This window comes from Falco biarmicus, chromosome 1 (assembly GCF_023638135.1).
Source record: "Falco biarmicus isolate bFalBia1 chromosome 1, bFalBia1.pri, whole genome shotgun sequence".
Lineage (NCBI taxonomy): Eukaryota > Metazoa > Chordata > Aves > Falconiformes > Falconidae > Falco > Falco biarmicus.
Window position 1 is genome coordinate 105,167,031 of NC_079288.1, and position 25,879 is coordinate 105,192,909.

General features: G+C 44.4%; 1 protein-coding gene across 5 annotated transcripts in view; it reads right to left on the minus strand.

The window, feature by feature from the left end:
- Positions 1 to 14,060: 14,060 nt before the first annotated feature.
- Positions 14,061 to 25,879, minus strand: part of LOC130157378 (bifunctional heparan sulfate N-deacetylase/N-sulfotransferase 4) — a 161,026-nt gene continuing 149,207 nt past the window's right edge. For all 5 annotated transcript variants that reach the window (XM_056356851.1, XM_056356830.1, XM_056356843.1 and 2 more), the window contains 4 exons: positions 25,548 to 25,657; positions 20,262 to 20,364; positions 19,396 to 19,976; positions 14,061 to 14,564 (listed from right to left, as the gene is read on the minus strand). In XM_056356851.1, the coding sequence (XP_056212826.1) occupies positions 19,857 to 19,976; positions 20,262 to 20,364; positions 25,548 to 25,657 (333 nt within the window). In that variant the 3' untranslated portion in view covers positions 14,061 to 14,564; positions 19,396 to 19,856. The remainder of the gene's footprint in view (positions 14,565 to 19,395; positions 19,977 to 20,261; positions 20,365 to 25,547; positions 25,658 to 25,879) is intronic.

Consider the following 25,879-nt stretch of genomic DNA (forward strand, 5'->3'; position numbering starts at 1 on the left):
CTGCAGTGATACAAATAGTACGTCAGGTCAGAGAGGAGGTGAAGCCCAGAGAAGTGAGCGACATGCCTAGTGAGGTCTTAGGAAGGAAAGAGACGATGTTTTGTGCCCTGGTTCCCAGATCCCTATGAAATATTGCCTGTCAGTGAAAAGTTCCCAATGGAGTCATGTGTGGCTGTGTGGCCATTCCCCGAGTTACATCTGCTACAGTTTTTGCCCCTATGGGGAAAATCCTGCTCAGCAGAAATAACTGTGTCTATGACAATTTAGTGAGCTTCATGGAGTGATCCCCTGGCAAGGGGAGGTCTCTGAGCCAGCGTGTGTTTCTGGTTGGAGTGAGCCACATTCATCATCTAAGGAAGCAGCAGTACGTATAATGCCTTTCAAGGGTGTTGCAGCAATGTCTTGAGATTTCACTTTACAGCCCTGCGCTTCTGGCTGGCCTTTCTGCTGGCGCTCAGCCTGAGCATCCCTGCGTCCCTGCCCTCCACCTTTGGTCTTGTGCTGGGCACCACCAACACCCTGGATGCTGTGGCTGTGCTGCCTGGCCTTCGGTGAGGCTTTTGGGCCAGGGAAGCCACCTGCACCCTATTTCGGGGGGGGGGGGGGGGGGGGGGGGGGGGAGGGGCTGCAGCTGTGTCTCACCTGGCCACAGCACCTCCCGGCCACCCCATTCAGAATGGAGTCCATATGGCTTCTGCAAGCATTGCCTGATGGTTGGTTAGGCAGGAAAAAAATGAGCCTCACTGAGCTGTGAATTCCTGCTGGAAGAGTGGCATGTGGCTGGAGGGTGGGAGTGGACAGGCATCGATAAAAGAAAAATCATGTCTGCTGGCAGGGGAAAAGGGGTGTCTAAGTTCCCATAGGGTGCAAGTAGGGGCTGCCAGCGGTGGTTGCTGTGAACTTCTAATAAACCCGTCTGTCAAGTGTGCCGTCTTCTCATAAGTGGTGAAATCGCCTCGTTTTGGGTTTTACATGCACATGTGGAAAACAGTGAGATGTTAGGAGGGATTCAGAAATTGGGTGAATGACATGCTGCTGCTGAAGCTGAATGAATGGCTTTGTGTGACCAAGTTGAACTTTGGGATTAAAAGAAAAAGCTGGGACCAGCCAGGGGTGAGCAAATGCGCTTGGTCTGTCAAAATCGTCACCCTTGCAGAGGATAGCCTGCAATCAACCAAGACCTGAATCAGTTTTATCTGTGAAAATGGAGGTCCTGGTGAGTCTGTTGTGTGGTATTTGTGAGCATGTGTATGTCTGTGGGTCACCACCTAGGTAAAAACCCTTTCAGCACGTGCTCCATGCAGCCTGCATGGTGGTTTTCTTGTATTCAATTTTGCAATACGCATTTTTCTCTCCTCTCCTAGATATTGTGTGCCATAATGTTAGAGTGATGCTAGTGGCTGTCTCCGAAGCAAGTTGTTATGTCTGCAGTATGGAAGGCAGAGGGGGTGAGGTGTTGGGGTACAGGGCTCAGCTGGCTTGGGACATGCTCTCTTCGGCAGATCCTGGAGATGTCTGGTTGTGGGAAGGAGTTTGTGTTGGGGATAGGCCTTGGGGAAAAATCACTGTGCTCTTTTTGGAAATGTCCTGAGAGCTTTCACACCCCTGAGACATACCCATCCTCTGCTGGGGTCCCAAATAAGTTCTGAATAATTCTCTGTGTTTGTTTTAATCCCCTCACCCTTGCTTTTTTTTCTTGCTATAAATACAAAACAAAAAGGACGGCTGCTCTTCCCGCTGTAGGTGAGGTGGGATGAAGCGGCACAGCCCCCCCGGCTGTCGGGCTGGGGCCGCCGAGCCCTGTGCTGTGTTCCAGGTGCTTGGCAATCAGCCCTGTCGGCATGCCCTGGCTTCGGGGCTGGCATCCAATCCATCATAGCCTAATCACACCAGGACAAGGGTCTCGCTGCTCAAATAACAGTGAGGCAGTGCCGTGCTGGTGGTGTAAATTATGCAGTCCAATCTTGGGAAGGCTGTGGGAAAGACAGTCTATCAAAATGCCATTACGTGGCGTGCACAGCTTGCTGCTGCTGGTGGCCAGGCAGGCAGGTAGCTGCAGAGTCTGTTTAATGACAAATTTAATGATAGACTCCTGAAGAATAACTGTTGATTACTCTTCTCATATTTGTTTCAACCTTTCCCCCCATGGACACAGACAGGCACACAGCAACCTTGTTTTAAATCACCCTCCAGCCCTGTATGAAGCAGCTCTGAGTGCCAGCTGGAAATACTCAGGTGTGGCTTTAAAGAAAAATAAAAGAGAAGAATTATGTATATGAAAGAATCAGATTGCCTCTCAGGAGAAGGGAATGCTGGTGGGGGGTTATGGCGGGCTAGGGATGCCTAATGGATGCAGAGGCGGTCAGGCCTTTGGAGTCTGTGGGGAAGGAGAACCTGTGCCCTGCCTGTCCTGCCCACGGGCATCACTGGGAAACTCCTGCTCTTTTGAGATGACAGTCTCCGCATGGGAGAGAGGCATCATGAAGGAGACAAATAAGTGAGTTAAGGCTATTCTGCCAAAAAAACCCCAAACCAAACCTCCAAAGAACAGAAGCTGGAGCTTGGGCACAAAATCTCTTTTGGGATTTCTTCCCTTCTGGTTTGTATCTGAAATAGTGTGGCCGGCAGGGCTGGGGCAGGGATCATCCCCCTGCACTGGGCACTGATGGGGCTGCACCTCAAATCCTGTGTTCGGTGCTGGGCCCCTCGCTGCAGGGGGGACACTGAGGGGCTGCAGCGTGTCCGGGGATGGGCAGGGGGCTGGGGCACAAGGCTGATGGGGGGTGGCAGAAGGCACTGGGGGTGCTCAGCCGGGATGGGGGGTGGGGGGCAGCTCGGGGGGCCTGACCGCTCCCCACAGCTGCCTGACAGGGGCTGTGAGGGGGGGTCGGTCTCTGCTCCCAGGGAACAAGCGACAGGACAAGAGGGAACGGCCCCGGGCTGCGCCAGGGCAGGTTTAGGCTGGATATCGGGAAAAATGTCTTCAGGGAAAGGGTGGCCCGGCACGGGCACAGGCTGCCCGGGGAGGGGGCGGCGTCACCAGCCGGGGGGGTTTAACACACACACAGATGCGGCGCCTGGGGCCATGGTCAGCGGTGGGTCATTGTCTACACTCGCTGGGTCTTTCCCAACCTAAATGATTCTATGAAAATGTACCTGCAAATTCACAAGTGTACTTTCCTATTACTTTATGTCACAAATTCTCCACTTCCCAGGCAGTGAGTCGAATTGTCTTTGCAAAAACAAAACTCTTGGTTGCACCATCCCTGCCTAGGACTTCATCCAGGGCAGGGGGAATGGAGGGTGGGATCACTGGCTCGGGAGGGTCTGGGCCGCTCTGTGTGGTTTTGGAATGCATAACGGAAAACCACATATACATACACACATGGATGATGATGATGATGTCCATAGCATCATGTCTGAGAGAGAAGGGAATCTGAGCCATTGCATTTTAAGTGACAACACAGCTTTAAAAATTAAAGCTTTGTTTAATCCTGTAGAATGACAAACATTTTTTGCCTTGTGGGAGAATCCTCCTTGCACACCTGAACAAAATAACTCGTTTGCTTTCTTCTCTGTGCAAGGGACAGCTCTTGGTGGGACATGAACAGCAATCTAGCTTAAGCCTTAGCCTCCCCTACTCCGCTCCAAAAGAAGATAAGAAATGTATATAATTTCATTAAGATGGTTTGATTCCAACAGAATTGGGGTTTACAGAGCAGCCTGCTTGAAATTCATTATCTCCCATCGCAGAGTCCCCTTGAAACTTTATCATCGCCATTTCCAGTGCCAAGCCTTGCTCTTTCACAGCCCCTTCCTATTGCTCAATCTGACCGCTTCAGCCACCAAAAATAAATCATCTGTATTATCAGGGAATAAAAGCAGCCGAAGTATTCTGTATCCTGGAAGCTGTTTCTACCTAGAAATAGGTGGTTCCTAACTTTATGCTTTCAAAAGACACTCATATCTTTGTTATGATCCATTTTGGATCATGTATTCATTAATTTCATCACAAACCACAAATTGTAAAAGCACGGATGGGAGCTGGAGGCAGGGTGGGATGCGAGGCTGAGGGATGCAGGGCTGTAAGTGTTTTCCCAGGGACGTCCAACCTTGGATGTGAGAGGGTTGAGTTGGGCCAAAAGTAATGTTGGGCTGGCTCTGATCCTGCCTTGGTAAGATCCTACTGATTCGAAGCAAACTTTGGATGAGGTCCAGGAGCCTGTATTTCATGAATCCACCAAACCAGTCACTCAGGGTGCCTGGTAACTAGAGGTGGATGCATGTAGGCAGAGTTATACTACTTTCCTTCTAGTATTGAGTACTGAGACATTGGGATTAAGACACAATTAGAACATAGATTTCAAAATAATGTCATCATCAGTGCTGCCAGGTTTGGGGGGTTTTTTTTGGCTTTGTGGTATGGGTTTTTTGTTTGGGTTTTTTTGAAGAACAGCCTTTTCCTGTATTGTTGTTTCATGCGTTTCTTGCTCATTTTGCCTTTTTTCCAAGTGATTTATGAACATCTCTGTCATTGTTTCATTGCTCCTGAAAAATGCTTTCTTTTTTGAAGAAGCTGCAGCATGTCAGATTAAAGTGCAAATACCCACTTCAAGGCTCTAACGAGTTCTGTGCCACTAGGAGCCTTTGATTTCTGCATTTAATTATGTCTCATTGGATTATAATAATCCTATTCCTCCTTGTTTCTCAAACTCAGTTTTCCATACTTGTCTTGTGCTTAATTAAAAGTGCCTTCTTTGCTGCTAGGCTGGTAGCAAAATTAAGGCTAAACAGGGGGGAACTTTGCATCTGGAGGAATCTTATTTTTAACCTCTAAAGCTCAGCACCTACAGGGCTCCTGGCAAGTGAGCTTTTATTCTAATATTGTGAAACCTGACGAGAAAACAGTCCCATCTGCATCACCGAAAGGTTGGGTAAGATACCCTGGAGACCTGTCCCAGATGGTGCCCAAAGTGATTCAAACCCCACAGTGCCGTACATTGTTTGGCTGGGTTTTGCTCTTTAGGCTTCTAATTGCATCTGCGCCCCAGCGCTCAGAAAATAAGGGGGAGCTGACACCAGCTAGTGAGACCCAGAGACTGGTAGGGTGCTAGGGTAGCAAAGCCTGGAAGGACCACCCGTTAGCCCTGCTGGGGAAGCTGGTGGTGATACGGCAGTCGTTGCTGGCCGCGGTCCCCATGATGGGGTTGGGGGGCTGAGCCTTGGCCAGACCGTGGGATCACAGCCGCCTCCCCAGGGCTCTGCACCCGCTGGGACTCAAGCTTTCCTCTGGCAGACCCTTTTAACATATAGCATGTTGCCATTGTACTCATCTTAATCGAGTCTTGTTCCTTCATTTTCTTTCTGTGAATGTAAATCCCATCTATTTCATATTGCTCGGTATAATGACATCAGCCAGTAACGGTATACAATTATACGGATGCAATCAAAACACCTTAAGAAGTTGTCTACTCGCAACGTGTCATGAGGCATAGATGATCTTCAGGGTTTTTTGTTGTTTTTTTCCCTTTTGTTCCCCAGTCCTGGGTCTGCTCCAGACGTGCCTCTCAAATGACAATTACTGAGATTCTCAGACTTGAATAGTAGGTTTTTGGGTACCTCAAGGGAAAGCAGCTTTTCAAAAGTTTGGTGTGCCTGCAGCTGCTCGCACACACACACAAAGGGGCACCTTGGGTTTCAGCTCCCCGTTTTTGTTTTCTGGGAGCAAAAATACATATATTTATCCCTGTTTCCATTCTGCCCATGCATAAAGAAATACTCATTGCAAGTCTGAAAAAGTGAAAGGTTATTCTGGAAATCTGCTAAATAACATTTGCAAGTTATTTAGAGGTGCAAAAAAGGAAAAATTTGAATAGCGTGCTAATTTCTAGCTAAATTTGACTAAAATCTAGCTAATGTCTTGGCAAAGCTTTTCCCACCTCCCCTTTTTCTTTTAATAGTAGCATTTTGTGATTAGTGATGAGCTTGGTTTTGACCTTTTTTTTTTTTTTTTTTTTCCCACACTGTGAAAGCAGCTTCATTAGCAGAGATTGAAGAAGAAACAACAACTGACTCTGTTCTGAGAGCTGGGTGCCCGGGAAAAGAGGGCAGATCTGCTGGACTTTGCATAAATCATAAAAATTGGTGTGGGGATGAGGAAAAAAAAATAAATATCTTTGGACAAGTGAAAGAACTGCTGTGTCCCAACCAGTGCTGTATTACGGAGAGGTCTCTGTGCCAGGGTGGGAGAAACGGAAAGTGTTTGGTATTTCTGCAGAATGCAGGATGCCTCAGTGGAAAAGACCGTCACAGTTTCAGAAACACAGGGCCAAATTCAGATATTGTGCAACTCCGTTGCAGTCAGAGTTACAGCAAGGAGAAATTTTGCCTGGTGCCTAAATTCAGCGCTTTATGGAAAATATTGATTATGACCCATGCTATGTACTGCCTGCATGACACTCCAAAATCCATGGCATTAAATGCAGACAAACTCAGTAAAGTTATCGGGTGTGTCTTGCAAATGCACCATTTACAGTGGTTTTGTCCAGCCAATACTCAACGTATGTGAATGCATGGGAAAGAGCCCACAGATTTAAAATGGAGATTTTATTTCATTATTTCACAAAGTCATATCAAACTGTTGAGAACGCTATCTCTAGCAAAAATAATAGTTAATGCAGCATAAAAAGTAGTTCAGGTCAAGCACTTTCAAACAATTTTTTGTTGGAGCTATACGCTAGATAGCGTTCTAGCACAGTAATTATATGGTCAAATTGTGGTTCTTGCCTTACCCACCAACATGAAATGCTGCAAGGAGACAAAGCAAAGAAAATTTACTTTTGGAATTGTATATATCATTACGTTTTGAGTTGGCAGCTGCTTTGAGGCACAATATCTGACTTAGATACGAGTAACACAGACCTCAAACTTACCTGGTAGCTTTCAGCTGAAGCAGCTGATAAAACTTTAAAATTTTCCAAGTACATGCAATTATTTCCAGCTCTAATCACCTTATTTCAGTTTTATTCCGTTCAGCTCTGTTCAGTGGAGTGCCTTTTCCTATATGGCCTATGACTCAAGACCCTTGAGTCATGCTGGTTTCTTGGGATGAGCCAAAGGATTTTAGGGCATTATGCTTCTTATTCCTGAAGCGGTGATGCGGGATTTTTAAGATTAATGCGGCTTTTGTCCTTTGATCCCTATTTTTTCCTTCCCATGGTGCTGGGAGTGCAGACCTGCATGTGGTCCTGCTCTGTCCTGGCTGTACCCCCATCCCCACAGCTGGGTTTTTGGGAGGCTCCTCCAAAGCATTTCCAGGCCATTCTGAGCTGCAGGGCTCCCATCACTGCCCTGGCTGTCATCTTTGCTCTGGCGGATAAGGGAAAGCGCTTAAACTCTGCCACCATAATAGGATTACACTTTTATACCCCAAGTGATTCCAGCTTCAGAGAAGCATTTTTTAAATCAGATTTGGATTCCCATGGGTTTTGATTATTTTGGGAAGCCAATGAGTGATGGTGCAATTCATCGAGCTAATTACAGCAAGGCAGACACAGCATAGGTTCCACACTGGAAGGAGTGGAGCTTGCTGGAGAAAACCAGCTTTGGCTTTCCCAGGAAGTCTACAACCAAAAAAAACCCCAACACCTCTCTTGCAAGCTGCAGGCTGGGTCAGGACCTCCAGGGCTGTCCCTTGTGCAGGTGATGGGTGCTGTGGATCCCAGGAGCTCCCACAGCAATGGAAATCCCGGTGAAACTCTGCCCCGCTTTTTTTCTTTTTGCTTCCAGCAGGCTGGCTCGTGTCTGAAACCAGCTCCCTCCTCCAACACTGCTAAAGCATTTAATAATATGGAGTATTTAAAAGTGGCAATTGCTCCTATGATCTAGCCCTTGTAAAAGTACCTCTTAGGGTAGGGCATCTAATTTGTCTGCCACTGAATTCCCTTTGCTGAGGACTTGTACTTCACGCTGCCACCAATTTTCTCCTGGTCTCGCTTGCTAAAATAATACATTGCACTCGCCTCTTAAATTAGGCACAAGCTTAACCCTCTAACAAAGTTCACGAAGCCTGTTTGCTGTGAGGACAGATTTGAAAATGCTTTTTTATTTTGGAGATGCCACACGCGTCAGGTCTGTCAGCTGGCTTTAATGTGGAGTTGTGGGCTGGGCTTTCCTGAGGGGGTTTGCTAGGACTCCAGACTTTTTCTTTGCCATAGACAAAACCCTCTCTCCAAGAAGTGCTTTCTGTTTCAGGATGTGTTAGTCATTTCCTACTCACTATAGTTTGCAAACCCTTCTTGCAGGCATTATGGTCGCCTCTTCATTAAGACATCTGTAACTATAGTGATGATGATTAGCAATGCAGCAAAGGAAGTGACTAGTCCAGACTGGATCTCCTTGCTTTCCTGCTCAGGATTGAGAAGATATTCTTCTGCAGTGCTCGGCCTCTGCAGGTGGGACAGCATTGTGGCACAGATGTCGGTAATGCAGACACATGAAACCGCAGCATTTTCCTTTGCCCTTTTATTACGCAGAAGAAGGTTGGGTATTTCTCCCAGAATTCAACTTGCCTTCTATTAGAAAAACAAAGCTACGAAGGAATAAATTATTAAGATAATTAATCAACAGGTGGCAAATGAAAAAGGCAGCCAAAATGAAATGGGATTATCTGTGAACAAATGAGTCATTTTAAATAGGCTCTAAGCTTTGTAATTGAAGGTGCAAGTGTGCAAAACTTATCATTGGATGAAAACCAGAAAATGGATGTACTTAAGGCTGGTCATTTATGAAAGCAGCTTTATTGCACATTAACAAATTTTATAATGTCTTCATTGTGTCACTGTTAAGTGTCCAGAATTCCTCTTGTTTAATGAGTAAAATAAAACTGTGTTTAATGTGCCGGTATTAAATAGGTCCATGGGAAAGACAAGCCTGCAAAGGATATTTCTACTTTACTACTTGGTGGTTTTGTCGAATGGTGTCTTATGGAAGATGCAGAAAGGAGTGGGCTGTTGGTAAATGCTTTACTTCATTCTCCTCAGAGCTTCATTCTCCGGGGTGGTCTTTCTGAAGGAGGATGGAAATTAATTTCTCATTTACAAAGGAACAGCATAATGACTGCTATGAAAATAGCATGGACAGGTCCATCTGCAGGTGTATCAGCAACTGACTGCAGAGAGAAGGGTGATAAATTTCACAGCATGTAGTTTTCTGACAATTTGTAAGAGCTTTAGTTTTCAGAGAAGTCAGAGCTGTAAAGCCAGTGAGGTTTTTGTGCCAATTTTATAAATGCAGCTGAAATTTCCAAGAGGGTGTGCAATTATCTTCTCTAAGGATTTCCCTTTAAAATAAGCAATATTTTTCTGATTTGTGAAATTACCTTCAGGGCATTTTTTTTTCCTGAGTTCTGCTTCTGTTCTAATGTAATTTATTGGCTCACCCTGCAAAAATTGCCGGTGATGCCAGAGCAGAGGACTGGCTACAGCAGCCCTGGACTTGGGGGTCCTCTGTGCCAGCCCCAGGTGTGAGCACGTTACGAAAGCGTGCGTAGCTTTCTCTTGTGGTTGCAGCGGGAGGGTGGGTTCAGCCCCATCCTCTTTTTCCTGTGGGATCACTGCTTGGATGCTGGAGTGGATGTGGTTCTTGGCATGCCATGAACATGTCGTTATTAGGGTGTGATTCTGTGACGTTTTGGATGCTTTCTCTCATTGCACAATTCACCTCATTGCCTGATTAATGGTTGTCTCCATTACGTGAATGTGCTAAGACTTAAGTAAAAGTACTTGGGGCTTATGAAAGTATAGAGCTATTCTGGAAAAAAAAAAAAAATCTGCAGCACTACAGAAACGATGATTTAGGGTCTGCACTAAAACCTTCAGCTGCCAAGCAGGCTCCTGTGCTCGTAAAATTTCTCCGTTATACAGATGTTTTCCATGCCAGAGCGAAAACACTGTTGCAAGATGTCACCAATATAAAACATGCCTGTCAAAATTTTGTATCTCGGCTTTTCCCATGTGTGGGAAAAATAATTTGCTTCTCATGGAATGGGCTTTAGAAAGACCATGACAACACAGTCTGTGTTGTAGCACTTAGACTGTAGCTTCCTACGGTGATCCAGGCAAGCCTTGAGATATTTTTCCTTCAGCCAAATCTTCTAACATGGAGGGAAAGAAAAGAGGTGGCTCCCTGGCTGTGCATCTGACCTTTTGAAAAATGAGTTCTAGCGTTGCGCTAAGGTGCTTGGCCATTCCGATTGTCCTGGCTGCTTTGGATTGCCTCCCTGTAGCTTCTGAAGCTGGCAATGTTTTTATCTTGAGGTATTGAATCATATCTTTTAAGAAGATTTGAAGGGAATTAAGTCTCCAGGCTCAAGCCCTCTCCCAAGCAGCTGACAAATTTTAGTATGTTCTGTGTGGCAGTTACTGGAAATAGCTGAATTCTGCAGAGGATGAACTGGGATCCATAAAAATGTTCTTCCTACTTAAGATGACAATTTATAATTTAACTGCAGCTCCCAACTTAGTGGTGGCAGATTTACACATGGTGCCATCCAACTCTGCCTTGCTTTACACCTGAGTAGCTTCCCTGAATTGGTGCTGTGCATCTGAACGATGGGAAAAGTGTGGAAATAACCCAGAAAAGCTAGCAACTTCAAAGAAAACCTCAGCACGCTCCTAGTACACATTGCCTTAATTAACTAGGATATTTAAAAGTAATTAAAGCCGGTATGGTTTAGGAAATGAAAGATGATGCTTACTTGGGAGATTTGTGGTTTCCTCTGTGAAAGCTAGGAGCAGAACAGAAAGAAATTCAGTTGCTATTGAGATTCACAGGTAAAATAATAGATCTCAATGCTGAGAAGTAGCCTCAAGGAGGGTGGGTAGGTAGGAAGAAATGGAGGGGGAGCAGGCCACGGAGTAGCAAGGAAGAAGGCCTTTCAGGAGGGGAGAAAACAACAAATACTGAAGACAGAAAACTTTCTCCTTCAATAAAAAAATTCACGAGCGCTGCATATCCATATAATAAGCAAATATAAGTGGAGATTCTTTCAATACAGATTTTTATTTTCCTGTATAAAAAGCCCTTGCTTCAGTTCATATTGTTTTTTTTATTGTCAGGTGCAGTATAGAAATCTCATGCAGCAGTAGACGTGATAACTGTCAGAGGCTTGGTAGGCTTTGACCCATCTTCCCACCCTGTGGAGCAGACCAGAGCTCCCCTTGAAGGGGATCCACCTTCAGCCCCTGGATTGCTCCAGTGACTTTTACATCTGGGTACTGTGAGGGGGGTAATCACTTGATAACAAAGACACAGGCTGCCAAATACAGGCAGGGCGCTAAACTCGGGACCTTCTAAACCATGGGTTGGTGGTGTGCCAGCTGCTGGAAGGCATGGTTTCCCTGCCCACTCTGAGCAATACTGCACCAGGTTTTGGGTCTTGATTGATTGGTTCACATCAATAAGATCACTGGCTCGCTTCAGTCCCTAGTCATGATGGGGTACCTGAAAGGTGATTTTTGCCTTCTTTTTTTTTTTTTTTCCGCCCCCCCGAAACCAGATTGCTTATGAAATTTTAAATGCTTCACGTTGCAGAACAATTTTTCTTTGCTTACTTGGTGTGATTACACAAAGCTCTGCAGGAAGATGTGCTGTAACCACAGTGTCATTAAATAACATTTTCCGTTGGTGGGTTTATTCTCTCCTTCATGAGAATATTTAATTGTCATTGATGCTGATGGGAATTGTGTGTCTTTGGAGGGCATGTAGATTAATACTGAGATGATTCCCTGGCCAAGGCAAACACAGCAAAACAAAAAAAATTAAAGAAAAGAATAATAATATAAAGAAAAACTCTGTTAATAAATATCTGCCTCACAATAAGTTCTGTAAAAACTCATCCTGTCATATATCCAGCTCTTTCTTGTAGTTCAGATCATACTAGGAAGGGAAGTTAAATTGCCCAAGAGGGAATGTGCCTTATAGATAAGTTCTGCAAGACAGCAGAGCGTACGCCAGAGTTAGAAAAGTATCAAGTACAAAGTCAATTGAATGGCATGCAATTATCTCCCAAATTATGAAGTGCATTTTTCAACCCCCATAGCATTTTATGGAATTGCAAGTTAGATTAAGGAATCCCACTCCACCCACTGCTGACCTTCCTCTGGCTGAAAATAACCTCTGAAAAAACACTGGGATGATTCTAACCAGCAGCTCATAAAGCTAGTTGACCTTCTGTGATGAAAACGGATTTGTGTATTAACATGTCACATTCCTGTTCCCAAAGAAATATGAGTACCATAAAAGTAGCCTGTGTTTGGTTAGTGTTAGCTTGTATCGGGACGAATGGCTTTGTGAACACAAAGCGGCAGATATGGGTTTATTTAGATATTTTAAATGTTTTTCTCCCCACCCAACAGCTGCAGCTGACAAACATGCAATTGCCTATCTGCTTTCCCTGAGAAGTCTTTAATTCTTCATGAATGGAAATACAAGTTACATGTAGAATTCATTTCTGTAATTTTATAAATAAATTTCTAACTGGAATTTGGATATTTATACAAGTGAAAAAGTGGTCTTCCTTCCCTCTCACAAATGGCCTGCTCAGAGGTGTATTTAGTGCTTCCAGGTTTCCAGGTCTGGAAGGGAATAGTCTGTCTCCAGAAGCTAGAAGGGAAAATGCAAACCTTAATTAAACCTTAATTACCACTTAAGAAGTGGTAAATTTTTTGGAGGAACTCTGCTATCCTTTTACTAAATAAAACTCACCCTGGCTGGCTGATCTTTACATTCTGTTTTGATACCGTAAAGTCAGTCGTGGAGAAAACCCCTCTACTGAACCTGGGAAGATTTCTGCTTTGGGCAAAACCCATTCAGGTTCATTGGTGGGTTTCAGCCGCGATTTCCAGATGGCTTCCTTTCCCACCCAGGGAATACCAAGGAAGTACAAGAGGTAGCCAAGAAAGGACAGGGATCTGTGAGTGACAGGGAAAAACTGGCTATATATATATACTCCCCCCCTGCCCCAGTAATCTCTTCATTTAGATGTATAAAGGCATTTGGGATCCAAAGTAGCAGACAGGAGAATGTCCATGAGGGCTTTTAGAAGTGCCAAACTGTCTGACTTGATGGATAACAAATAATTATGGTAGAAAACTGATTGCTTTTTAGTTTCTAAGGGCCTAGGAGTCATCTTTTTTTTTAAAAAAACAAAAACAACCCCCAAAACCCCCAACAAAACACCAGTCTGAAAGACCTGAAATATATTTTAAAACTTTACCTACCATGTCTCCATTGCCTGAAAGCGCTGAGCAGACCCAGAAAAAAAGCCAAAACTGGTATTAAGATGTCTGTAATTTCATTTCTAATTGGCTTAACGATAAAAGCTCTAGCAAGGGATAATTTGCTATTCTGTAAGGTTTGTACTAAGAATAGTTGCCTCTGATATGATTTAACCTTATTCTGACATAGATCTGTAAAGCAAATGAATATTTTATAATAAAAAGTAGAAGCATTATGATATTTTAAGGGGGTAGGGGATAAATTGTGACCTCGTAGTTCTGAGTGCACGGTTTGAGCCACCTTCAAGATGATTTGCACCAGCTGAAACCGAGTCCTTTTAAGATTCTTCAAACAGAACAGAGAAAAAAACCCTGGTGTGATAATTAGAGAAAGACCTTTACACGGGGCTGCTGGCGTACCCTCACCTTTCATCGGGTGCAGGCAGGCAATGCTTTTGAAAGGCAGGCCCGTAAACGCGTGTTACACAGTGCAACAAATACATAAGTGTCAGACTTGCCTGAATTAATGTTGCCTGCCTGGGAGGCGGAGGAGGGGGAAGGAGGCAGAGGACGAGGTCGATGGCAGTCCCAGCGCTGGTGCAGCCAATGCTGTAAATCCCGCAGCATCAGGGCTGCTGTGTCGAGGCTGGGTGAAAGCCTTGAGGAGTTGCTGAGGCAGGAGAAACTGAGGCAATGTAGGGCTTGAAGTATGTGGCCGAGGTTATTAAAGAGCAGATTTTGGCTCAGAAAACAGGGAAGAGGGTTTAAGGAAAGAAGAAAAGCTCTCTCTATAATACACCATCAGAAGTGTTTATTCTGCGGCAGTGAGAAGAACCAATAATAAGGTGTGTGCACATCAATTATTTAAAACAATTCCAGCAAATACAGACTTTGACCTCCCTCACCACCCTACTCCCCCCCAACAAAAATACTTTGAATGATCAAAATTTATTTTGATTCCTTTTTTTTCGACACCAAGTATTTGTTCAACTGGATTTGCTGTCGTCATGTAGGAGGGGAAAGAAAAAGGAAAAAAAAAAAAAAGAGCTTGGGCAAGACAGTGAAGTTTTTCCTCGGCTCTGTCAGGAGGATGTCTTTTGTTTTGAAATACTACAAAAATGATAATAAGTCTTACAAAAGTTATCCGGTCACTGGAACACTGAACACTTCAGAATCTGTGTTGCTTGCCAATCATTCATTTTTGGTAGCTTTTCTAGGTAAGATAGTGAAGGAGGAATCGAATCCATAGACAGGTCCACGCCTTTGCAGTCAAGCTAGAAGGATGAACTGGAAGGAAAAAAGAGAGAACAAAGACAATGTAAGAAATGTTGTCTGACAGGGAAATTCCTATCCCAAGAACGTACGCTTAAATAAGAAAAAAGTCTCCAAAGCATCGGTTCCTGGCAGATTTATGCAGAGGTGTATGAACTTCGGTAAACGCGGACAGACTAACTGTTAAAGCTGTGTTTCACGATCTGGTATCGATGAGGATGAGTACAGTGAGGTGATCACATGAGATTTCAGCTCTTTGCAAAAGTATCTATCTACTGGCGAGAGAGAGAGGGCACTGCAGCCCCAGAGCTAAAAAGGCAAAGCGAAATAGCATGTGCAAAGAGAGCTGCTCCTGACACCAGGGGCAAACTTAATCTTACTTAACTACAATAAAATTAGACACTTGGTCTCTGCTGATTTATATACCTATGTTGTACCTGTTTTACGCAGCTGTCACACGCTCACCCACCTATTATAAACATCAATTTAAAACCCATTATAAACATAATTTGCTACTGATGGAAACTAAATGACTACTTCGGACTTGATGTCTTCCTTTAAGGTGGTCCGGCTTAGGGGAAATGAGCACCCTGCACCAAATTTATTCTCAGCCGATCATTCTGGAGATTAATAATGCTCCCCACCCCGCACGGGCTCTGCCATCGCGTGCTTTTCAGATGCGCTCCACTGGCTCAAAATTTAACATGAATGGGAAGGAAAAGGAGGGGGGGGGGGGGAAGGTAGAGGAGAAAATATCCAGCTTCTGCTTTTGTATTTTTGTATTCAGGTCACGTCCCTGCTGCCTTATTATCACATCAGAGAGTCTGGACTCATCAGTGCTTTCATTACGCAACATTTTCCTCCCCCAAGAATTTATAATTCCACCATCTTAATTTGTTTTGGGGACACTAGGCAGTCTGATTCCCTATCAGAGAGAAAATTTGTTTTATTAGAAAACATCTATGAGCAGTTAATCCCGCAACTTTATTTTAGACCTTGAGAGGTCAATGCATAATTTAGAAGGTTTTGGATTCTGTTCTGATTGCTTCTCGCTCAAAGACAACCTCAATTATACAAACTTGGTTTTCTGAGGACCAAAGTCCCACTTTGATCATCACATGTGTTGCCATAGACCCTGATGCCTGTGGCTGGCCCATCACCAGGTGGGGATGATGGAGCAGAGAGTGAGCCGCATAGTATGGCGAGACCAGGCACGGTGCAGCCCTGCAGCAGGCTGGAGGTGGGCGATGGCTTGCAGCTCCAACTGTGGCAAAGCACCCACCGAGAGAGGTGGGGGAAAAAAATCACCGTTCAGGGACAGAAATCAAAGTAGTGATGGGTTTCTAGCAGTGATAGGGCTGTGTGATACTTGAACCACATGGATAGTGCCTTATGAAACTTATGGCTCTTGGGGGCCAGCTGGGGTCTGATGGAATTAATAGGAAGACTCCCACTGCTCTTCACAGACAGTAGGTCAGGCCCTCAGTGTGGCAAGGCTCCTTTGAACCTCTGCGGGAATCCGTATTTCCAGGGGAATGGAGCAAACTGCAGCTGCAGCCCTCCAGTATGTCAAACCCCTATTGATTTACAGCCTGCCCCACATGGAGGTATTGTGAAGATGAGTACTGTAGCTTATGAATAGGAAAGAAGGGCCAGCATTATCTTTACCAGCTACAGCCCCCTTGACATGAATAAATGTTTCACCTTTATTGTGTTTGTTTTGCTGGTCTTTAAGAGTCCCAACAATTACGTGGTCAGCAATATGAAAGGCATAAAAGAAAATGAGATCGTTTACAGCTTGTTCACAAAGGCTGCTCTATAATATGGTGGTCCAGAGAAATTCTGTGTTGATGGGTCCTATTACAAGTGGAAGGAATGAAGCTTTGAAATACTGTTATTTTGTCTTTGTATGACACATAATGAAGTCAATTCAAATGTCAGTTTTCAATGGAACATGAGATCTCTCAGAAATGTGGTGCTCATTCAAACTTAAATAACAATGAGGTATAAAAATATCGGGTATGTTTTAAGGACATGATGCTATTACAGAGCTGAGAGTTGGAAATAATTAATTCTTTTTTTTTTTTTTTTTCATAAACGCATTTTAACAGCTAAAATTTTATCAAGTGGTCTATTTAGATATTCTTCTCTGACCAAGCCTTACTTATCCAAAACTCTTCTTGGACTAGTAAACTTTGGCATTATTGGTGCTAAAAGTCAAAAGAGTGTGAATTTGTATGTAACTGACCTCCCTGGCCACCACAAAAAACAACCCAAAGCCATCAAAGCCCCACAGAATGATCCTTTTGTTTGACATTTAGTTTGCCCTAGCTTATTTTGAAGACTCCTCCTAGTTAAAAATATAAGAACTAGAAAAATTACTTCAGGAAAACGAAATCCAAACCTTCCCCCAGACCCTCCCAGCTCCCTCTTATCCCTTTTCAGCAACTACAGCTGTGAGATAAAATACCATCTGCTTTTCAGCTCACCTAATTTTAGAGACCTATACAGCTGAGCTCTTCCCCTGAACGAGTTGTCTATTGTCCTTTTACAATCAATAGAGAGGAAGAAGCAAGATTAATCTCACTCATTTAAGAAGTCTGCTTTGTGATGAGATGAATGGTGCCCTAGAAGTGCTATTTCCCTTCATCACCTATAAAATAAAGTAGATGTCTCACTTATGTGAGATGAATCCCATTTCAATATTTAAAAGCAAATGTGAGACTGGCCGATGCCTGTCTTACGTGCTTTCCTGTATCTTTGTGCGTGTCCTTGTGCCAGTAGGCTGGTGCTGCACTGGTGGGGTTGGGCACGTTGTGCTCCTGCAGCAGCTGCTGGGCTGGGGGTACCTGTCTTTGCCCTGTTCCCATCACTCCTGTGGGTCCTTCTGCAGAAGGAGTGAGGGCTGAGGTGGAGAGCGTGAGCACCAGGGGCCACGCAGGGACTTGGTGCTGGGTGTACCTCAGCATCTCCTCTGTGCAACCCAGTGGGCTGTGTGTGGGGGACCAAGGAGGGCAGCACCAGCTCCTCGCATGGGTGAGGGACCCAGACCAGGGAAGTGCTGGGACCTGGAAAAGGGCTGGAATAGTGTTGATGGAAGCAGCCAGGTGTGCTCAGAGGGGCAGTGGTGGAGGCCAGGTGGGAGGAAACGCTGTGGCAGGCAGTTGCTGTTGGAGACACTCACTGCAAGTGCCACCGCCGAGCTGGAAGCAGGGTGGCTGGCACCAGAATAGCTCTGGGAAGCGCTGAACTTGTCAATCCCAAATAAGCTAGTGTAATGATCTTGCTGGACAGTCTCATGATTTAGGAGTTTGGGAATAATAAGAGAGGTATGCAGAAGCCTAAATTAATTCGGTTAAGTGCTCTTGAAGGCCACGGTCCATGATGTGCACTGATTTGTGCTCACCAAGGCTAGCTCTCGCTAATCTGAACTGATGGTGCAACCCCAACATCCAGTTCTGTCTCCTGAGCTAGGAGGTAAGGATCAGATTCATGGGGAGGGGAAAGCACAAAGCTCCTGCAGCACCTGAAATGGCTTGTACCTAGGAACTAAGACAGGGAAGTCTGAAAACTGTAAACTACTCCATTTTGTAGGATGTTCTGAACAAAGAACATGTAGCAAAGCCTTGCCAGCTTTTGTCTTCTTGAGAAGGCGTGTTACAAGGCTAAAATGCCTAAATGGTATTTGTTCCCTCGGCTTAAATTTCCCGATGAGTTTCTGCCCTCTCTTGTCGACCTTTCCCACACAGATATGAGAAGAAAGCACAGTTCATAATGATGATATTTTCCATTTACTATTAGCACAAAAGGCAGATATTTGAAACTAAATGTACATCTGATCTAGATATACGGTAGGTAGATATGCAGGCAGAAAAATGTGAGCGTTATATATGTGTGTGTGTGTGTGTGTGTGTTGCATAGTGGATATGCTTGTCCTTTCAACTCCATTAAAGTCTATAGAAAGAATCTATTCTTCAACAGGTAGTAGTTGTTTTTTTTCCCCAAAACCTTAACAAATACCTTTGATCATTAAAGGTGGGTTTTTTTCTATAGTAGCTTGCAGACTGAGACTCTAAATGACTAACCCAATCTTTTACTTTGAAAGCTTCAGAGCAAAAACATTTCTTTCCAGATGGACACAAAATTGTCAATATTAGGTTATTGTCAGTACACTGCTTGCATGGCCTGCTTAGATTTTAAAAGGTTTTGATAGTGTTTTAAGGAGCCCTATAGCATTATGACAAAATATTTGATGCGAATTCACATCTTGGAGCTCTGGCACAGCTGCTTTAGGAACCCAACAGATGTGACGAAAAAGCTGATCAGGGTGGCATAGTAGGAACATCCAAAAGACAGGCAATAGATGTCACCGAGATCTGGGATGAGGGCCACCTCACTGCCTTGCACCTCAACACAACCTACATGGCTCCAGTAAATCAGGATATATCTTGTGAAGGTAAAATAATACCCAAACTGAACCCAACAGAAGAAAGAGCACAGACTGTCATCAGTTATTACAGGAATCCCAGGGAAGCAGGTTAGGTGAGAATTTAGCCCACCTTCTTCTATGAAGACCACAATGATGGTGCATTAATAGAATCATAGAAGCATTTGGGTTGGAAAAGACCTTTGAGATCATTGAGTCCAACCGCTAACCCAGTGCTGCCAAGCCCACCACTAACCATGTCCCTAAGTGCCACATCTATGTACTACATGTATCATCAACACTGGGGGTCCCGACTGAAAAGTGCTGAATATTCCCCTATAAAATGATAGGAAAACTTGCAGGGTTGGGGGACAAAAAACAGTGGAAACAAACATGGAAAAAACCCAGCAGATGACCAACCTCACAGTCCAGCGAGAGATGTTCCCATCCTTTGCTTGTGTCCTGACAGACCGCAATTTGCCGTGTACACTGAAGTCAATCCGTCCTACACACAGTTTCTGGTACCTCCCGGTGAACAGAGGAACTAGGCTATGCACAGATCCCGGTCTGGATAAAGAGTAATGCCATGTAGCTCTGTATTATTTCCTGGAAGCTGACAAAAGGGGTCGATGCTAATAACTGTCAGCACGTGCATATAAACAGTTGTTGGGTTTGGGTTTTTTATTCTTCTGTGGGTTTTTGGATTTTTTGTTTTCTTTTTTTTTCTTTTTTTCTTTTTTTTTTTTTAATAGAAAGAGCATTATTCATGAGGTCCTCTACTGACGATCACAAGTGAGTTGGAGAAGCAAGGGGTTTGACGGTGAATGAAATCGTCCTTGTTTGGGTCGCCCGTCCTTGTTTGGGTCGCCTGCCCCTGTGTGCTACCTGACCTTCTGCAGCTCCTGTCTCAGCCAGGAGGGCAGGGGCTGCCCCAGCCTGTGCAGCAGCTTGGACAACTCCACGTTGTGGTCTCTGTAGTAGCTTGACAGAAACGCTCGAGACTGAGAAGGGTGGGGGGGAAAAAAACAACAACAGTCAAAGAAGGAAAGCCACCAGACGGCAGATTTTGGCAGGTGCTCCTGCCCAGGAGCTGTGCACTGCTCCCAGAGAAGGGGTCTTAAGAGGGGGCAGTTAATCTCCTGTCATTCAAAGATCAATAAAAGTTTCTGATTTTAAAAAATATCAAGTCAGTGGGAGAGGGAAAAAAAAAAAGGTGTATTTATTTTAGAAATCCAACACAGGTCAATATTTAAAAATGTTAACGTAAACCTCTGGAAAGCCCTTACCTCTTGGTCCATTGGTGGGTATTTTCGACCTTTGCTTTTTCCCAGGCACTTTGTTTTCCCTCCTTCCAACAACTGGCACCAAAAGCCTTTCTGAGGGTCAAACCTATAGAGAATTATACTTTTTGAAAGACTTCACTACAGTAGAACCTCCCAGCTACTGAGACATAAGTGTCAGCCAACAATCGTTATCTTTCTGGGTGACTGAAATAGCGAGGACAGGGTGGGAAACAGCTTTCTTCTCTTGTGAAGGCTTTGGGAATTTACATTTTGTTTTCCCACAAATTTGCCTTGGGAGTGGCTCAAGGCAAGAAGTTTTTCACATTGTGCTTTACCTACACTAGCTAATTTTCCTTCTACTTGTCCAGCATATAGGGTACAGGACTTAAATGTTGATCTGTAGGGTACTGGTCAAGGTCCTGAGCCTCAGTCTCAAGGATCTTACATGGCCCCACTCCACACTGTGGCTCATATTTTATTGTCTGGTTTTGGTCAGAGATTTTATTCACGTCAGACTGCTCTGCGTATCCCTGTGGGATGTTAATGTTTTGATCAATTGACACTTGAACGAAGAGCATTTTGTTGAGAAAATTACTAATCGGGTCTTTTCCTGGAATGAGATGCATTATATTCTCAAGGACATTATCAGCTGTGCTCAAGGAAGGGTCTCCGTACAGCCAGTTGGAGCTGATGCTATCGTAGGTCAGCATGGTCAAGGTGAGAAGAGCTAAAAAGGGCAAGCTGATCTATTTGGTGACTTCAGCAGGCATAGTTATCCCTAAGCCTATTTATACAGAAAAGTGTGTGTGTTGCATGACTACAAAATAATGAGAAATACAATATTGCGATGTTTTATGTTGATTTTTGAGTGAAATAAGCAACGTTCAGGTCTGCTGAAAGAACCGCCAGTTGGCTGTTGATAATTTAACTGCACCTGAGAAGTTGGCTGTTCCATATCATTAGCTCTAAATATCATTTTCATTTCAAAGATGGCATTATAGCATAAACACTGTCTTAGCGGTCTTATTTGAAATATGCAATTTGATTTTGATGTCTAAAATCCAAAGATATAGGAATTTCAGATTAAGGCTTTAAACCACGTACTCACTAAGGAATGAACAACACGCAGCGTTAAGTTTTGAATTTATTGCTATGGGAATTGCAGCATGCATAAAACATTGAAAAGGTTCGCATTTCTGCTATTCAGCAGATGTTTGAAAAGGATGAAGTATAATTGGCTGGAACACGGAGTTAATTAGTTACAGACTACATTTTTGCCCTGGGTCTACCTGTATGACACGGGTGCACCTGCAATTTGCTGCTGTACATAAGTGAACTAATTTCTGGAGAAAGGTGAACCTTCTTTATGTTTGGGTTGGGTTTTTTTTGCCCAGCCTATTATTGCAGGCCTGACACGCGTTTCCTAAATTGGCTCGGTAGCTGTATCAATTAAAAATAAATAAATCATTGATTAAATGGATATATTGATGATAGATTCATTTCTACTTCGGCCTTTTCCATCTGCTCATTGCATCGTGAAGTACTTTAGCTGGCTTACATTGATTTCCCAAGAGAAGCAGCAATATAGTGTGCTGAGTAAAAGGAAAACTGCAAAACTATGCCCCAAACAGTATTTCTACCCCAGAAGGCGCATAATGAACATTATTAAGAAAATGTACAAATTTGGGTAGGGGAAAAGAGGGTAGGACAGCTCGGGCTGAATTCAACCCATTGCGTTCAGGTATTATGAAACTCTCAGGCCTCCTGAAAATGTAATTGGGCACAACAGGAGTTATTTATTTAAAAATAGCGATAGCCTTAAGGCTAAAGGTACAAGTGAGCTTTTTACAGCAGTCAGCAGAAAACTCCCTTCCAGGCCCAGTCACCTTTCCTTCCCTTGCAGAGCAAGGCCGTGGGAGATGCAGGCTTGAACCGGGACACCCGTATGCCCACTGGCTTCTTGGGAAGCCAGCACCCGATGCTAGAGGCGGAGAGGGTGCCAGTGAGGTCACAGGTAGGCTGTGTCACCATGAGGGCCTTTCTCTTATTCTCCAACAAAATGCAGCAGCTCTCCAAGAGAAAACATTAACTTAAGCGGGCTCCCCTAACCCTGTCTTGTTCTTTCCCTCCTGTTGTTCACAGGAGGCAAATGCAGGGAGATGTTCCCTATGAGGTTGCGTGTGGAGCTGCCCCTGCGGGTGGAGCATGGTGTGATGAGCTGGGCTAGAAGAAGCGGCAATTTGGTTGCCCTTTGCCAGAGCCAAGCTCTGTCCTGCCTCCCTCTGCTGCCTGCTGAGAAAAACAAAAAAAGGAACCACTGGCCCACGCTGCCTGAGACCGTGGGTCAACTGAGAAGGTCAGGCATGAAATGTATCTTCCTAGCAGCCAGTGTAGCTTTGGTAGGGCCACCCCATGATTAAAAGGGAAGGTCTTTTGTAGCTTCAGTCCCATGTGTCCTAGTTTTCTGTTCATTAAGATGGGAATAAGATATGTAAAAAATTGTAAACCCCTATGAAAATGAGTGGGTGGGGGAGAGGTGGGAAACATCTCTTCAGTGCTGTAGTGGGAATGTCATGAAGACCACTGGCTAGTTTCCCTCTCCCAGCACTGTGCGGGATCCCAACGGCTTTCTATTGACAGCGTTATGTGTGAAAGCCCTTCAGCGTTAGTTGTTTCCCCCTCTTTGTTTTCACTACTCTAATAAAGAGTGCAGGTCATAGAATCACAGAACCACAGAATGGTTTGGGTTGGAAGGGAGCGTTAAAGCTCACCCAGCCCACCCCCCCCCTGCAGTCAGCAGGGACATCTTCCACTAGATTGGGTTGCTCAGAGCCCCATCCAACCTGGCCTTGAACATTTCCAGGGATGGGACATTGACCACCCCTCTGGGCAACCTCTGCCAGTGTTTCACCACCCTCATTGTAAAAAATTTCCTCCTTATCTCCAGCCTGAACCTAGGTTCTCTTTAGCAGTGTGTGTAAGAAGCACTGACCTAGTTGCCCATCTCAGCTGTGGCTCCTACTAACCCTGTGTGATGTGGGCTTCTCTGCAGGTGCCCGAGCCCTGCCTCTGTCTCCCCTCTGCTCTTTTTCCGTAGCTCTGAATAGTACCTTCCTTCTGCCTGGCTTGATTTTACTCCCCTATAAGACATTCACGTAATTACTCAGGGTGATGAACTTGTTGCTCACTAGTGTTTGCAGGACTGGGTCCTTAGGCTGCATTGTGACAACTTTAAAAATGTATTGTATAGTTATTAGGCAGTAATGACTAGGAACAATCCTATGCAATCTTTTTTACTTTGACAGTCCTACCATAAAACAACCATGTTGTTTAATGCCTTTTTCCTTTTCCATCCTAAAGCCGTAGAGAACTATGTGCTTCTGCGGCACATTTGCATTCTTGATGCCTCTAAACAGTGATTGCATAATTTTATAGATCTGTTTACAATCCATTTTTCCTATCCAAACAAATATGAAAGACCAAAATTTTTCCTGGTGTGTGACTCCCCCACCTTTAATTTAGTTTCAGAAAGGAAGATATATGTTTGTGGGTGTGGGTTTTTAAAAACCTAGCAGAAGGCGCTGCAGATGTGCAGCAGCAGTTGTTCAAACACCAGTAGTTCAGTTGTGAATTCAAACTCCTCCTCTATTTCATCCACTTTGGAAACCAAAGACTGAAAAAATTACATTTTGAAAACCAAATTCTTTCCTTTAGAAAAGAATTGTGGCACTGCAACATTATTAAGACCCAAAGAACCGCAAGTGCTCAGCTCTCACTTTATACCTATTATATAAATAAACATCAACATAACCCTCCCAGCGGGGGAAACTTTAAACGATAATCATAAGCAGTGTGGAGGCAGTGTGGGGTAGGTGGGAAGTCCATGGTCTCATTTTCCCACACTTCTCGTGATGTCAGCCTGCAGCAAAGGTGAGGTACAGGCTTTTCTACTTCCCACCCCATGTGCAAGCTCGTGCTCTCTCCTTGAACACTGACTTGGGAAAACCTCTGCTGCAGAGCCAGACTTGTCAGCCCATGGATGTCCCAGGGCTCTCCCAGCCCAACGCTCTGGGCTGTAATGAGATGATGCTCCTCATACGGAGAGGCTCAGATCAAAAGCTTCTTACAATTTTCTGCTGGACTAAGAGGGGAGAGAGAAATTCAGCCCACTCCCACCCCTGCAAAGACTCACCTTCCTGTGGGGAACTGAGGAATGTCAAAGACAGCGTGCCACCCAGGCCACGGGTTCCCTTTCATGGGGGAAAGCCTCACCCTCCGGGTAGCGAGAATGAGAAATGTCATCCGGGCTCGTCACAGCCACCTTTGCTAGATTTGAACCAAAGGCTGTGGGAAGGCAAAGGGCAAAGGGGACCTTGACTGGGCTTCTGTGGGGCACTGCAGTGTTGGCACCAACACCCCGGGCCACGAACGGCGAGGCTGCTCAAGCTCAGGGTTTTGTGCTTCATCAGCAAATACGAGCTTCTCCCCAGGCTCCACGTGCTGTGCTTGAGACAAGCACTTCCAGGTTAGGGATCTACTATTTGTAGCTTATAATTTTACCAAACTTTAAGTGTACAGGCTGAATTCTGGGCAGAATAGGCTCAATCATAGATGAAAATGGGATTAGGGAATGATATGTTTGGTCCACATTAAAAGCAAACAATCAAAGAAACCATGCCACCAGATGAATTTTATCATACTGACTGCCTCTAATCCAATTTCTGTCACTAGACTCCTACATGAACATGATAAAAACGTTTAAGCCAAACTTTTCACACCTGACAGTAAGTGGGCTTCAGCTCCTGGAGACTGTCATAAGGTCCATCAGGCTGATGTGCAAATGTGTGTTGAGCTCTGACATGTGCAACTCACATCACCTCTGAGCGTACATTTTAAACAGTGCAGCGACGAAAGCAAAACTAGGTACCCTGAAAAATCAAGTCCTGGGCACCTCCGATTGAACACTGCAACTTAGCAGGCATTTTTGACATGAATCTGGACCTTTGTTCTGTATCTAATACAAAATACTGAGCCGTTGTTTGTTGTGTGTGTTGTGCAAAGTGGAAATGTATGCAACCATGCAATTAAATTCTGTAATGTATTATATGTGTGCAAGTGAAGGGAAAAGTGGATGGGTGTTAAACATGAAGAAATCCCCAAGCTCTGCAAAATTATCAGTTCTTTTAATGTGGTTTTTGTTTGTTTGTTTGTAATTAATGATCAAGTGATCTTGGTAGGAGGGGTTGTACACCATGATCCCATCGGGCAGATAATAAAGAACTGACTCACGTTAGAGCTTCAGAGTAATTATAATGAGGAGAGACTCCAAGAAACTTCTGAACTTCATCCATCACAGTAGCTGGGTCACTTCTTAGCTGTTGTCCATCAATAATAAGGAACTGTAGGGGTAAATATGCTAGCTGTTTAGAAACAGGACTAAGGTTAACAAAAGAATGACATCATTTCCCTTCTGTGACAACACAGTTTTAGATTAGCATGTGACTTTCCACAGTGCTAACAGCAATCTTATGGATGAACCTCTTTCCAGATTTACTTTTCTCTTTATTATGTTGAATCTGTGTGGGTGGGCACCTTGTAACTCTGTGTGCACATCGTTTGAA